This window comes from Equus caballus, chromosome 12 (assembly GCF_041296265.1).
Source record: "Equus caballus isolate H_3958 breed thoroughbred chromosome 12, TB-T2T, whole genome shotgun sequence".
Lineage (NCBI taxonomy): Eukaryota > Metazoa > Chordata > Mammalia > Perissodactyla > Equidae > Equus > Equus caballus.
This window is the reverse complement of record NC_091695.1, coordinates 42,458,372-42,474,022: the sequence shown is the minus strand read 5'-3', so window position 1 is coordinate 42,474,022 and position 15,651 is coordinate 42,458,372. Positions and strand designations below refer to the sequence as shown.

General features: G+C 51.5%; 1 protein-coding gene across 4 annotated transcripts; it reads right to left on the bottom strand.

Annotated features, from left to right (window-relative positions):
- Window positions 1–92: 92 nt before the first annotated feature.
- Window positions 93–13,804, bottom strand: DPF2 (double PHD fingers 2). 4 transcript variants are annotated; one of them, XM_005598303.4, is made up of 12 exons: window positions 13,526–13,766; window positions 9,332–9,492; window positions 8,855–8,962; window positions 8,364–8,527; window positions 7,401–7,493; window positions 7,150–7,228; window positions 6,598–6,639; window positions 5,435–5,572; window positions 5,185–5,313; window positions 4,926–5,038; window positions 3,992–4,073; window positions 93–1,411 (listed from the first exon to the last, which is right to left on the bottom strand). In XM_005598303.4, exons 1-12 carry the CDS (start codon window positions 13,555–13,557, stop codon window positions 1,335–1,337), a joined length of 1,218 nt encoding a protein of 405 aa, XP_005598360.1. In that variant the 5' UTR covers window positions 13,558–13,766; the 3' UTR covers window positions 93–1,334. The 4 variants fall into 4 exon arrangements, with proteins under 4 accessions (XP_005598360.1, XP_023510199.1, XP_001492666.1 ...); XM_023654431.2 differs by lacking the exon at window positions 13,526–13,766 and adding an exon at window positions 12,724–13,111; XM_001492616.6 differs by lacking the exon at window positions 6,598–6,639 and having other exon boundaries at window positions 13,526–13,804.
- Between the last annotated feature and the right edge of the window lie 1,847 nt (window positions 13,805–15,651).

The window sequence follows — 15,651 nt, the reverse complement described above, 5'->3', positions numbered from 1 at the left end:
TTTAAAAACCACTGTCCTATGACAAGTTTTAGGATGAAGTGGCCTTCTGAACCAGGTAATGGAGTCAGGAGATAAACCATCCAGCAGAGGGCTCTGTGTAAAAACGTTTATTTGTACTAACGTTTAGAATACAGGAACTAAAGAAAGAAAAAAAAGACACCTCAACTCCAAATCGACAGTGAATTAGGGCCTGCCCACGGCCAAGGGGAAGGCCACTCCAGGGTGTCCTGGAATGGACTGTCCCCCCCACTACTTAATGTCAGTGTCACCAGGCAGAAAACTGAGGAATCAGGGTGTGAAGACCTTACCAGCTGCTAGCGAGCGTGCAAGAGAAGAAAGGGACGTCCACGTGGCTTCCCCGTGATCCAGGAGCCAGGAGACACAGAGCAGGAGGCAGAGGCTCCCGATTCAGTTAAGGGCAGGAGCTGAACGCCCAGGTCCAGGAAGAACAAAAAGGGGGTTTCGGAGGTAGGCTTTTTCGTCGAGTTAAAAAACAGGCACATTATCCAACGTCTCCCTGTGGCCCCCAGGCTGCTGGCCTGGCCCCCTGATGCTTCCCCTCTCCCCACAAAACCAAAGGGAATAAGAAGGGGAGGCGGAAGATAGGAAACGCCAAGGGTGGGGAATGCTTCAGTCACTGGAAACCGTCTGTGAGAGGGAGCCAGGCGAGCATGAGGAAGAATCAGGGTGAAGCTGCTGCTCCCCCTGGGGTGGGGCGGAGCAGGACAGGGCAGAACTAGGAGGTGACCAGGAGCATCCTGGCTCGGGCAAAGGATCCGGGTGGCAGGCACAGAGGGCCACAGAGCCACTCTGGGGGAAGGAGGCGGCAAAGCTAAGCAGCACGAAGGGCATGGAAAGCTCCCTGCAGCGCCACCGCAGCTTGCTCAGTTGCTCACTCCCAGCTGCTCCTGGCAAAATGGCCCGGCCCGGCTCACCTCCGGGGGAAGGGAAACCCTGGGAGCAGAGCAGAGGCAGAGCTGAGAGGAGCGAGCTGCTCTCCCACTCTTTCTCGGAGGACGGTTTGAACCCTGTGATCACCAGGGCCAGGGCCCAAGGCAGGCAGAGTGAATGCACTTCCTGGAGAGCAGTGAGAAGCTGGGCCCACAGGTACGCCTTGGGGCAGTGTGCTGCTCCCTTCTCCCTGAGGGCCTGGGGCCAGAGGCGGTCAGAGCTGCCACCTCAGCTTGCTGTTGCCAAAGGCAGGTTGGCACAACCACCCCAAGGTTCTCTGGACTTGTGAAAGAGAGGAAGAGGAAGGGCAAGGTGGGTATGAAAAACAAGAGAGGAGGAGAGAAACAGCTCTGGGTGTATGGGGGTGCAGGGGCGTGGCCACATCAAGAGGAGTTCTGGTTCTGGTAGATGGAAGCTTTCTCCTTCAACAGGTCCAGACACAAGTGACAGCTCCAACTTCCTGCAGAGAAGCAGAGAGGGGTTAGGGTGGGTCCCCACAATCTTGACCTGCTGTCCTTCCATCCCCACACGTCACCTCCAGGAGCAGGCAGGATGGGAGATGTTCTGCAGTAGCAAATTTCACGGTTATCCTGAGCTCTAGGTCTTCAAATATTATGAAAAATAATTCCCAATGGAGATGAAAGAAATAATCACCTGGAGGACTACTTCAGAATATAGACTCCTAGGCCCTTTCTTAAATCAGAATCTCTAGGAGGGCCTGGCAGATATGGTTTTTCAAACCATCCCAGCTTCAGACTTGTGATTACAGAAGAACCAAGACCTCAAAGGTTAGAACAAACACCATGAATAGGGGCCAGCCCCCTGGCCGAGTAGTTAAAGTTCCACACGCTCCACTTTGGCGACCCAGGTGCGCGGGTCCAGATCCTGGGTATGGACCTACTCCACTCATCAGCCATGCTGTGGAGGCATCCCATGCATCCCACACACAAAAAGAGGAAGATTGGTACAGATGTTAGCTCAGGGCGAATGTTCCTTACCAAAAAAAAGATCATGAATAGAGGCTCTAGCGAAACCAATTTTGATTCCACCTAAGACAGTTTTCTGAGAAAACAACGGAAAGACGAGAATGGCTCCCCACCATCACTAGGTGTTCGAGCAGAGGCTGAGGACCCAACCAGAGGAAAAGGGGGTGAACTATGATGACCCACCTTGCTACAACCCAAGTCTAGTTTCACAGAAAAACATGAAATAATGTCCCTTATAAGAAAATAACTGGTTCATACACTATGGTCAGATCCTTCTTTACTTTTTTTGAGAAACAAAAGTAGCCCGTAATGCCTTCAATTATCAGCATAGCTGTACACATGTGTATTTGGACATTATCCCAGGGGAAAGAATCCACAGCTTTTTTCAGCTCCTCAGAGATAGGTGACTCTCAAATATCTAAGAAGGTCCTTTCCAACCCAAAGGTCAACTCACAGGGATTGGCAAGCATTTCTGTAAAGAGCCAGAAAGAGTATTAAATATTTTAGGCTTCAGGAGATACATATAGTCTCGGTCACATCTTTTATTTTTTTTTTTAAGATTTTTAATTTTTTTCCTTTTTCTCCCCAAAGCTCCCCGGTACATAGTTGTATATTCTTCGTTGTGGGTCCTTCTAGTTGTGGCATGTGGGACGCTGCCTCAGTGTGGTTTGATGAGCAGTGCCATGTCCGCGCCCAGGATTCGAACCAACGAAACACTGGGCTGCCTGCAGCGGCGCGCGCGAACTTAACCACTCGGCCACGGGGCCAGCCCCACATCTTTTTTTTTTAACTTGCTTTAAAAATACAAAAATTAGGGGCCAGGCCCATGGCTGAGTGGTTAAGTTCATGTGCTCTGCTTCGGCGGCCCAGGGTTTTGCCGGTTTGGATCCTGGGCACAGACATGGCACCACTCATCAGGCCATGCTGAGGTGACATCCTACAGGCCACAACCAGAAGGACCCACAACTAAAAATACCAAGTATGTACCGAGGGGCTTTGGGGAGAAAAAGGGAAAATAAAATCTTTAAAAAATATATATATACAAAAATCATTCGTAGCTTGGGAGCTATATAAAATAGCTGCAGCTGGATTTGGCCTGTGGGTCGTTCGGCGACGCTGGACCATCTGATGGCTTCTAGAGAGCCCCCTCAGCCACGTGCAGCTCTCCACTACTCAGGGTCTGACAGTACTTCAACAGGAAAGTAGGAAAGCCCTTCTACAGTTAACGTAGAATTTCGTTGGTAAATTGATATTTTATGGTTATAAAAAAATAAAACACACTACGTGTCCCCAACGTAGATTTATAAACTCAGCATGACAGATGACAAGAGCTAACTGCTCCCCTGCAGCTGCTAAAAGACTCTCAGGTTTTGTTAGTGGCCTCCTTCTCTACGGGGTGACAGCAGTCTGACCTATATTACAAGTCAGCTTACACCACACAGTGAGCCACTTTCTCTCGCCTGTGATGCTGGCCTACATCCTCCGTGCACAGTAATAGCTTCTGAGTAAGCTTCCGAATTTCTATAAAGGAGGAGTTTTGGCACAGAGGTCTGGCTGGAAGGGGACTTGTGGAGAGGCAGCCACTCTTTGGTGCCACCACTGGTTTCATCAAAGAGCTCCATATACCTGGAGCATTACTAAGCAAACTACTAGAGGGGCAGAGTGACCCATTCAGGCTCCAGGTTCAACTCTCTTCTAGCCTGGGCGGAAATTACACTCAGGTCTGTCAAGTCTGAAGAGCTGATACTGAAGCTTCACACCGGACAAGCTACGAACTGAGTTTCCTGGACTGGTTGGTGGAAAACAAATCACTCCTTCTGGTAACTGATCTCTGCTCAGCATCTGTTTTCTCTCAGGCATCTGGCGATAAAGTGCAAACAGTAAACTCTTGAAGTTGACATGCTAGGAAAGCATTCTGAACTGAGTGAAGGCTCAGTGCCTACTGCCTACTTTGGAAGAAGATGGCACTGATAACAGAACTCACTTACTGGATGCATAATTTTCCAAGTCACTAATGAAATAAGTGCTCTGAGTAAGAGATCGGGGCCACCTACCTTCAGGAGGCTCAGACATGGACGGGGTGAGACAGTACATGTGGTAGCCGCGATCACAGTCGTCACAGAAGAGCAGCTGGTCCTGGAGAACGTAAGATGGAAGAGGAGAGGGAGGTAAGTGACTGATGGGCCTGGTAGGCCACTGGGGGTGGGGAGGAAGGAAAGAAGGCAGGAAGGGAGGAAGGAGGGCTTGTGCAGACACTGCTGCTACTTCCAAGAGGGGCGAGGTAGATAGCAGGTAAGGACAGACGTGGGAATCTCTGGATAGAAAACCAGTGCTGTCCAAGGCCACCCACACCGAGTCCCTGTCATCCCACCTGGACCGTACCAGCTGCCTAACTGATCTCACGGTTCCAGCGTCCCCTACAGTCTATTCTCCACAGAGCAGCCAGTTATCTTTGTAAAATGTAAGACAGACCACATGACTCCCCTGATTAAACCCTCAGACCTGGTGTGCCAGCCTTCCAAGCTCATCTTCTACCAGCTCTCCCACCACGGGAAGGCTCCGGCCTGCCGCACGGGCCCACACACACCTGGCTTGTCTGCCTCAGGCCCTGGCACTCACTGCTCCTTTCCTGGGAATGCTCTCCCTCCAAATCTTCTTCAACTGGATCCTTTCTAGCATCCACACCTCAACACCACTACCATAGCCTCAGAAAAGTCTTCTCTGACTCTCTAAATCAGTCATCCAGCCTCCCTTGGCCATGTTACTGGTTTCACTGTCTTCACGGCACATCACAAAAACGTCACTCATTTCCTTGCTTACTGCTTGTCCCCATAAGAATGTAAGTCATGAAAGTAGGTCTGTCTGGTTTCGTGTCCTTAGTGCCTAGAACACGGTCTGTCACAAGCAGGTGCCCAGGAAACACCAGCTGGACAAATCAGAGTTCCGACAGGGATGGCGGGGCGGCGGGGGCGGGGGCGGGGCACGCACGTCGTTCTCAGAGGTGCCGCAGATGTTGCAGCACTTGCACTCGATGCACTGCCAGCGGTAGGTCTTCACGGCCGCCATCATCACTGGGGTGAACTGCAGGCAGGACGGGTGCCCTGGGGGGAGCAAGCGGAACCGGCGGTGGGAAACGGGGGAGAAGCGACGCGTCCGGGTTGACTGACAGCCACTGGACACTGGCAAGCCAGGAGCCCCTCGGGGATGGGGTGCTGGTGGGGGCAGCCCTACCCCCGGGGGGAGGTACCTGAGCGGCCACAGTCGGAACAGGACACCAGCTCCTCGGGTTGTCCTGTCTTCTTGTTGATCTTTGAGTCCCCCAGGCAGAAGTCACAGTAGTTGTTGGGCAGGGCCAATCCATCAGGACCCTTCTTAGCTACAGGCAGAAAGAGAACTTCGATGATACCCACGGGGGCCTCGGGGCCTCTCCTCCCTGCAAGGAGGGTTTTCATAAGCAGGCAACTCTTGCCTGTCCCACCTCCGAGCCCTCAGCTTACATTTCTGCTCCTCAGGCCTCTGGGAGACCGGGGTGGGCGGCTGCGAGTCCTCTTTGTCCTCGCCCTCCTCCTCAGCCAAGTGGGAGTGGGCATAGTGGTAGCTGAGCCCTGGTCGGTTTTTATAACGTTTTCCACAAACTGAGTGGGGAGAAGATTGCAGAGAAATGTGTCAGGACTGGAGAGTGCCACATCCCTGCCCTCTAAGCTGTGAGGCTCCCCCTGAGGCAGAGGGAACCATCCCCGCCCCCATCAGCTCTGCTCTGGGACAGGCCTTTAGTGACTGCTCTCTCTCCCTGGCCAGGAGCATCAAGCCCTGGGGCTCTCAGCCTCCGTGGTCCTTCTCCCCAGTAAACCCTGGCCCATGGCCCCTCCACTCGTCCACACTGGCTGTCTGGCAGACTGCCCTTACCCCACTATCACTTGCCCTGGGAATAGTCTGAGGAGCTCCAGGTCAGGAAGGAAGGGAATTTTTATAGTCTTGAAATATGGCAGGAAGGAGAGAAGGTAAGGGAGAGACTCCAAACTTTTTTACCTCTCAGTAAATGCAGGAGCTCACGCTACCCTGTATACACCACGGAGCCCATCTCTGCCCGATGTGGATAAAAGAGTTGGGGGCGGATCTCTTAGGGATAACCTATCAGTTGTGTCTGCTAGGGTAGCTGGCCCCCAAAGAAATTCAAAGCCACTCCCACATCACTGCCCTGCCCAACCCCCACCAACCAGCAAGGAAAGCAGATCCCCAGGCATCTTGACTCTTGAGCTGTGATACCAAGAAGAGCAAGGGGCCAGCAGGAAAGGAGTGGGGAGAGGACGGGAGGAGGAGGTGGCAGGATGGTGGGGAACACTGGGTGACCACCAAGTGTCTGTTTTGGCGAAGGGAGAGCAGAGGGATCTGTTTGTTACGGGTTCCTTATAATGCTTTTGAAGCCACCCCATGCAGTGGGCCGAGCAGCCCTAGAAGCAAGTTCGTGGGGGACAAGCAGTGGTAAAGTCAGCTTCCAGGACCGTGAGGAGCAGAGCACAACGGAAGGTCCACTGCTCTGATCCCCACGCCATCTGGAAGATATTTAAACTAGCATCACAGGAAATGAGAAAGGCAGGAGGACATGGAAGGAGGGAAAAAGGGATAGGAAACCAAAAGTCTGAAAAGTCGAGAGAGCTACCTCTCTGGGGCGCTTTCGAGGTATGCTTTTGTTTGAAACTATCTGAAAGACAGAAAGAAAAGTCATGAGAAGGAGGCCTTGATACACTCGAGACAGGAGCAGCAGCAGCAGGAAAGCGGAGCAGACGAGAGAGAAACCCCAGCGGCGATGGTGCTCCCAGGGTGGAGGGACAGAAGTGGGGCAAGTCAGAGAAAAGGGGGAGAGAGAACAGACATTGAAAAACTCGGTGTTGGACTCCTGGGGCCCTGACTTCACTGGGGCCAGCAGACCTGGATGCCATCTATTGAGAGGCCAACCCTGCCTGCTGTGTGTGCCCCCTACTGGCACCCCCACCCCAGAGGACAGCAGACATCTCTCCCACAGCATGCAGGTCCCCCCGTCGTGTAGCAGAGGTCAGGTTCCCAGGGCTCTCAGAGGGAACCAGTCAGCAGGCAGAAGGAGAGTGCAGGCTTGTTTTACCACTCTAGAAAGAACACAGCCCTCCCTCCTCTCACATCCTGAGCAGGGGCTGGTCCAAGGCAAGGACTACCCACCCACTCGTGAGGCACTCACTGTCACAGGCATAGGGCTTGTCCCGATCCTCCAGGATGGAAGCGTCTAGCTTCTTACGGGCACTGCCCACACCTTTACCCTGCCAAAAAGAGCAAAAAGATGCCCTTACTAAGGTGTGTCGCTCCGAGCAGTTAAACTCTCCTGGAAGCGGCTACTAATCTCACACCAGAGGGAAAATGGCAATGACAAGCAACAAAACAGCGAATGCTGCAGGCCCCGCCAAAGGCTGCAGGCAGCACTCTGGCCCTCACCTTGGATTTTCCCTTGCCCCGGCGCTTGGGAGTGTCTTCTTCATAGTCCTCATCATCGAGGTCATCCAGGAAGTCATCCGGCTCTAGGATCCGCTGAGTGGACAGGAGGATTAAGATGGGCAGAAATATCGTACAGCCAAAAGCTCCCCTGCAACGGGCTTGGCCCAGGCCGCCCAGCACCTCCTCTGTGACCCGGCTCTCCACTCCAGCCTCACTCCTCACTGCCACCCTTCACCCTATGATCCGGTTCCATCTCCCTCAATGCTTTGTGCTTTCCCGCCTCTGCTTCTCTTCATGCTGTTCCCTAAGCCAGGAATGCCTTTCCCACCATCTCCAAGTGGCCGAATCGAATGCCATGTCTTCATAAAGCTTTCTCTGATCCCCAAGTAACCGTGCCCTCTCCTGCCTCTGACCTGCTGCCCTGGGAGCATACTATTGGTGGTTCCTTTCCAACACCTCACTTCCTCAACTTAAAGTAGAACTTTGCTGCTTACAGCTTCCTTTGTGGAAGTTTCTGTTCACTGCTCCGCCTTAGCCTCCCTGTATGTAAAACGAGGACCACAGGATCAACCTGATAAGGTGGTACAGACTGAAGAAAATGATGGAAAAGCACTTTGCACACTGCCTGGCAGACATTTAGCTCTTACTATTTTTATGTATAGTTTTATCTTCCCTGTTGGCAGGAACCAGGTCTGCTTCACCTGTGTAACCCCAGGCACCAAAAAACTTTTGTGACAAAAGAAGATGAATGAGTAAGAGTCTGTACTTGGAAGGAAAGGAGCAGGAGAGACTGACAGTGAGGCCAGTCAGTACCCGGTGCCAACCGGGGAATGAAGCAGAACAGAACTCCAGGGGCCTGTCTCCTGCCCCGCAGCTTCTGCTCCCATTCTGATCACTGCGTGGCCTCTGAGGAAGAGGCTGGCTTCCCTCCAAGCTCCCTTAGCCACAGTGTTCATCGTGTACCTTCCGTGCTCGACTGTTGGTCACAGGAAACTCGCCCAAGCTGTCGTCATCAACCCGGGGATCTGGGGCACCTCGCTTCTCCAGGGGGTCGGTGCGTAACAGAGCCTCTAAACTACTGCCGTCCTGAGAGATGAGCCCCTCCTTCTTCAGGGTCTGGTCTGTGTCTGCAGGCAAGGTCAGGACAGGGCGAGGCTCAGAAGGGCTGAAAGCACACCGCTCCGGGTCTACACAGTGCTGGGCCAGCCACAGGCCAGTCACTGTCTTCTGGTCTCCGGCTACCCAGGAACCAAGATGCCCTAGCTCACTTGGCACCATAACTTAACTGTTTACCTGTTTCCTCTTAGACTGAGCTCTTTACAGGAAGGAATCACATCTTATTTATTCATTTGAGTATCTTCAGGATCTAGTACTGGGCCTGGTACAACAGCTGATTAGCAGGCCTCTTACCAGGCGGCAGGCCACGCCCCTGCTCAGGGAGGAGTGTGCTTTACCTGGTTTAATAGATGGGAAGGAAAGCCTTGGATCCTCAGGAGGGTGGGCTCGCCGCTTTTTCCGCCAGCGCCGGGCAGGGTAGGAATACAGCTGTCCAGAGGCCAATCCTGTGGAAGAAAGAGAGAGACAGGGAAGTCAAGCCCTAACCCAGTCCTAGAAAATAGTATCAAACACTTTCTAGATGAGTCGGCCCCACTTTGAGTTCCACAGCAAGGGAAGAATATGGACAGTGAGGGCCTGGGAGCAAGGGGAGGGATAGTTCATGGAAAAGAAAGAGATGTAAGCTCAGGGACCCTGGCCAACACACGGCTCTCCAGAAGCCCGTAAAAGCCTCAGCAGGACAGCCCTGCAGACACAAAGATGCTGGTATGAACCTGTCCGCTTCATCCTCCCTGGGCTAAGGAAAACCCTCTCAGCTGGCGTCACCTAAGATGAGGAAGCGTCTTCCTCCTGTGCTCCTGAGTCTGGACCCTCACCTGGACCCCGGTGTCGCTTTTCCATCCAGATGTAACAGTTGCTCTGGGCTACTCCGGTCTGCGAGTCCAAGAAAGGCAGGCGCACGCTGCGCTCAGCACAGAGGCGGGCATTGTAATTGTGGCACTGCTCCATGGCGTCTTTGTAGTACTGCTCCCCCAGGCTGCAGGGAGACAAAACCAGGGGCTGGGGTGTGGGCTGGAGGCACAGGGTTAAGGGTGCTGAGCTACCCCTCTCCCTTGCCATTGGCTTCTCTAGAAGGCTCCAGGGACCAGGAGACTGTCACTTTGCTTCTACTTGCCTCCATTTTTGCCTCATGGGACACCAAGCCCCTTGACTAAGCCATTATGAGGAAAGGCACTTTACAAATAAATTACTGTCAGGAACACATAATTCATCATGTATCTAACCAGACTTAAGTCTAACCCACAAAGAGGGAAAGCAACTAATGTTCATTCTCTGCCTCTTATGAGTCTGGCCCTGTGCTAGGCAAGATGCTATTTCTCTTGACCCCCATGACCCTGAGAAGCAGAGGTTAGCTCCTTTTTGCAAACGAGGAAGAGAGTTCAACAAGGTCTGGGGACTTACAAAAATATATTTAGCAAACTATGGTATACCTATACAATGAAATTCTATTTGGCCATAAAAAAAGAAGGAAGCTCTTCATGCACTGATACTAAACAATCTCCAAGATAATTAGAAAAAAAAAGCAAGGTACAGTGCTGAGAGGTGTTGTAGGATGCTACCATTTATGTACCGAAAAGGTGAACAAGAAACTGTAGGCCTCCAGGGAAAAAACTAGGGGACTTTCTCCTATACGCCCTTCTACATCTTTTGAATTTTGAACTAGGTATTTAGCCAACTAATGAATTCTATATACTAATTTTACAGACAATGGAAAACATCTGAAAGCATTTGAATTTCCCTGAAGCCTACTTTTCACTGAGTACCATTGTACTGATACAAAACTTATTTGTTCAAAGGCCCACCCTAGGCCCTTCTCCATTCTCACACCATTAAATTATATAGGAAAGAACCTTCTTGGACTCAAAAGACTCAATTTGAACTGTGAATCAAGGGTAAACCTTTTAGTGCTTTAAAAAGCTGGAAAACTGCACAGTGCCAGGAGTTTTCTGGTTCTAAGCAGCATGTGTATAGAACCAATCTTGTTCTCATCCTTCAGGGTTTAACAAGTACTTTAGTATTGGAGCTTAAACTAACCATAAAAATTCATATTCACATATTTGGTCAATCTTATTATAAACAAACAAGGTAGAGGTGATTTCTTTCCCAAAGTATCCTGCTACCCATAAATGTCTAGGACATCTTGACTTGACTTGGGAGTAAAAAGACCTGGCTTGGCTGCTAGTCACCACATAAACACGGACATTTAGTCAACCCACGTGGACCTCAGGTTCCTCTGCTATAGACAGGGGAGGCTGGCCTAGATAAGCTGGGACATACTCCATGAGCGGGAGGCTCCTAGCATGGGAAGCTGGACAGCGTAAGTCTCTGTTGCTTATCTCCATAACTCGACACACCAACAAACCCTGTTCTGGAATCCGAGGGGGGCTTTTGCTGAGCAGCCACAATAGACCACTTAGGCGCAGCTTAGCATGTTCCCAGCAACTGAGAAAGACACATACTACACACAAGGCGGTGACACCACAAGACAGCCGGGCTTGAGTCAATGAGCTGTAATGACTGTAATTTGAGGTAGGCATGAATCTTGTGTTGCAGAGTGGAGAGAAGGGAACAGGCTCACATTTGCTTGCCTTTAGGAGGCAGCCATGTCCTCACTACACAGAGCAAAACTGGATAAACAAGGCTGAGTGCAGCAGCTCCTTTGTTTCTGCTGATGTGAATTGATACTGACACTGGAAGTCAAATGGAAGGAGGGCCAGACGGGCTGAGAGCTGCAAAGTCAGAGCAAGGAGGCTGGAAATGGTTTGTGGGGAACGGATCAGAGAGGTTCTATAAAAGTTCTTGTGAGTTAAGCAGGATTTCAGAAGGTGGGGCAAACAGTCTTGTGAGTAAGAGAGCTGGGAATGAAACACTTAAGTTGGCGGGAGAGAGGATGTGATGAGGAGAGAGCAAGAGAGAATGAGAGAGCTCTTAAGAACCGAAGGCTCCTATCGCAAGAAATTTCAAGCTAACATTATTCTCTGTATCTTGTTACCTAACTCAGAAGGTTTCAAAACCAGTCAGCAGCGCCAGCTATTTTATACTATTGTACCCCAGTAAGATCCTTTAAAGACTGCTTAAATTCTGACACCACGTTTGAGAGAGAAAGAGAAATTACAAAAAGGAAAATTCCTCTCCCAGAAAAAGATGCAAGTTAGAAAAGATGAGCTAGGAGTCCTGACCTCAATGTGTAACCTCAGCTGTCAGCAAACAAGGCACACCATGATCAAGAGAAGCACCAGAAAAGCACCTCTTTCCAAGGTGAGAATGGTATAGAAAGAATGGAAGCCGCTTTTTAAAGTTCTGTAGGAGAAAGTATTAATAGTGGTCCACGACCCTCTGCAGCTAGAACTGAGGAGGACCAAGTTGGTCTCTCATTGCTAGAACGGTACTCAGGAACCAGTGGCTGGTGACCCTCACAATCTCCACAGCTCTTTAAAGAGAAATAAGAATTCATACTCTCTTTAAATGGGGAAGCCCTCACTTCTAATACGACATGAAAGGGGTGGCAGCCCTATTTCCCTGAAGAAAGTCATCCACCATAAAGAATCCCATTACAGAGAACTCTCAAAACCTAGGCAAGTCTGACATCCCCCCAGTAAAGTAAGATTTCCAAGGTAGAAGCTTTGATTCTTTTTCGAGAAGCAAGAAACCTGTGTAAAACCTCCCCTTACAACAGGATGGGGGGAGTCAACAAAGAGAAAGGCGGGGAAACAAAGAAAGAACATCTGAGTCAGGAAGGATAACTACATAAATGGCAGATCAACAGCGTCATTTCTAAATTGAGGGAAATGTCAGCCTGAAGAGAGAGCTGGGGAAACTGGAGTGGGCAGATCAGAGAGAAAGATAATAGTGTTGGGAGGAGGGGTGGCTGAAAGCGGCAGCAGGATGGAGCTGAAAGCAAGTAAAAAAAAAAAAAAAAAAAAAGCCACAAGAGGAGAAGAGAAGGCACTTAGCTTAATGGAAGTGGGAAAGCATTCTCAAAGAAAAGGCTCCTGGCAGGAGGACGGGGGAGCAATGTACTCTGCAAAAAGGCACTTGGGGAGGAGAGTGGGGCTCAGCCCACCACAAAGGCAGATGAGGAGCCCTGAGTCCCTTACAACAGTTCCCAAACCTTTATTTATCTTGTCATCCACTCAAAACCCAGAAGCTCAGACTGGACAGCTAGCCGCCTTTCAATTTTCCTACCCCTACACTAAGCGCAATTTACCCATGAAGAGGAGCTTGCTCTATTCGCCCAGGGGGCATGAACCCATTTCAGTACTCATTCAGATTCCCCTTCGGGGAGGAAGCTGGCGGAAATCAGGTCCCAAAGCATCTTTAACTCGCAGCTCACAGGCCCTTCTCCATTTCCCCAACCACCACCAACTTTGCTCGCGAGCTGCCCAGCCCAGAGGACCGCAGGGCGCGAGGCCGGCCGACCCCGCCGCCCGTCGGGGCTGCAGGGACATCCTGGACCGCTTCCGTCCCGGCCCCGCGTTTGGATGGCTGGGATGATGGGAAGGCGCAAAGGCCCGCGCCCCTGAAGTTCTCTCCCTGTCTCTGCTCCTCAACAAATTCCTCCCGACAGTATTTCTGGTCCTGGGGACCTGATACTCAAGACCCCCCCGCCCCCGCCCCCGCCAACGTCACCGGCTGTTTAGAACAAAACACCCCGCGGGCCTTCCCCGCGCCTGGCTCCCGGGCCGCTGCGGGCGGCCGACGCGGAGGGGCCGGTCCCGGGCCGTGGCTCCCGCAGGCAGCAAGGGCGCCCTACTCTGGACACCGCCGGCCCGGAGGCGTCCAGCCCGCCCGCCCGCCGGGCTCCCGGGGGTCCCCCTCACGGCCTCACAAGTTTCCAAAGAAGCGCAGCGTCTTCTCCGGAGTCTCCTGTTGCCCTCCCCGCTAGAAGTCGCAACACGGCCTTTCCGGGCACGTCCCTCCCTCCGCCTCGTCCTTCCCCCGCACCGCCCCCTACTCCCAGACCGCTCACAAGACCTCCCGGCCGAGGAGAGAAAGAAACGACCACTCACAGCTTCACTACATTTTCCACCACAGCCGCCATCTTCCCTGCTCCTCTCCCTCAGGCCGGGAGGCCCGGAGCCCGCAGCGCGCAGGCGCCGGGACCGCTCGGGGGAACCAGTTTCCTTGTCTTTCTGCGCAGGCGCCGCCCCCGCGCGCGCGCGCCCGAGAACGAGCGACGGAGACCGAGCTTCGTGCGTGTTCGCGAGGGCCACGGAGCCGAGGAGCCCTGTGCGCAGGCGCGGCGGACACGGGCGCGCGCCCCAAGGCTCTCGCTGGAGCCCCGCCTCTTCCATTTGGAGGAGCGAGAAAAGGAAGGGAGGTTCTGGCGTGGTCCAGAGATGGGAAGGCGACAGGGTGGTGAAAGTTGAGCTGCATGGAGCGCATGCGTCCTAGTACCTGGCCGACCCTTAACGTCGTGGTAAATCTTTTGCCCTTACTAACGGGCGGGAGTCGGTGGATCGCGAAGGTGAGGGGTGCACAGCCCACTTAGGCTCCCAAACATGTGCCCATTTTAGGGAGAGGAAAATTAACACCCAGAACTGGGCAGTTCTTTGGCCTGAATATTCGGGTCTGACAAAAGTTACCTACCTTCCTGCCACCAAACCCAGCCACCACCTTCACTGGTACCCACCTCTCCTCTCTTGCTTCCTACTCATCTCTAAGCTCCTTCCCTCCGTTTAGGTTCTGAAGGACCTTCCTCCTTCGATTATCCCTCTCTCTTCTGTGCCATTCGTTTCTCCTTCACTATTGAATCGTGCAATTCACGTACAAACATGGCTTAATATCCTCTTAAAAAAAATCAGAGCCCTGCCTTTAGCTCATGTCTGCCTTCAAGTATCACCCCATTTCTTTTCACCCTTTCAGAGCAAATATTCTGTTTATACTCCCTATTTCTGTTGACTTTTTTCCAAGTTTCCTTTTGCCCAGTTTAATGGGGATTTTGTTTTCTCCAGTTCACTCGAAAGGACTAACAAAGTCACCGTGACCTCTGATTCAAAAGATTTAGAGATTTCTTCTCTGTCCTCATCCGCCTATCAACCTGCATGACACCATTCATCCTTCCCTCCTTTTTCAAACTCTGCTCCAGGTCTCTGAGACACACGCCATCCTGGCTGTCCTCCCGTCACACTGGTGGTTCCTTTAGCCTCTTTTGCTCGCTGTCCATCCTCTGTTCCACCTATAAGTGTTGGAGTCCCCAGGGCTTTGTCTTTGGTCCTTGTCATATACCTTATTCGATCAATTCCAAGGTGTACATATTCCCCGCCCCCTCCTCCGATTTTAGTATTTCAGAATCAGGACACATCTTACCATCTCTGTGCCTTAAAATCGTGTTTGGCAGATGTATGTGTTACAGCCAGAATGTCTGTGTCCCCCCCGAAATTCATATATTGAAGTTACACCATACAAGAAGAGGAAGACAGAGATGCCTCTCTCTCTCCATGAGAAAGGCCATGTGAGGACACAGCAAGAAGGCAGATGTCTACAAGCCAGGAAGAGGGCCCTTACCAGCAACCCAATCTGCTGGCACCTTGACCTTGGAATTCCAGCTTCCAGAACTGTGAGAAATAAATGCCTGTTGTTTAAGGCCCCCAGTCTATGGTATTTTGTTACAGCAGCCTAAGCCAGCTAAGACAGGATGCTGGCTCTAAAGCTGAAATCCACCTACGCTATGACGCAGCAATTCCATCCAGGGACATATACACCAAAAAGCATGCACAAGAATATTCACAGCAGCACTAATTGTAACAGCCCCTAACTGGAAACGATTCAAATCCCCACAGGAGTAGAATGAATTAAAGAGCAATGAAAGGAACAAACTGTTGCTACACAATGACTTGAATGAATCTCAAAAACTAAATATTGAATAAAAGCAGCCAGTTTCAAAAGAGGACATATTGTATGATTCCATTTCTATAAAGTTACATAAACACACACCTGATCTATGGGGGTAGAAGTCAGGACAGGGGTCACCTTTGGAGCATAGTGACAAGGAGGAGGCACAAGAGGGCTAGTGAGGTGCTCGTAATGTTCCTTTTCTTCATCCGGGTAGTGGTTTCACAGGTTTGTTCACTTTGTAAACACTCATTGAACTACACGAGATCTGTGTGCTTCTCTTCATGTATATATTTCAATA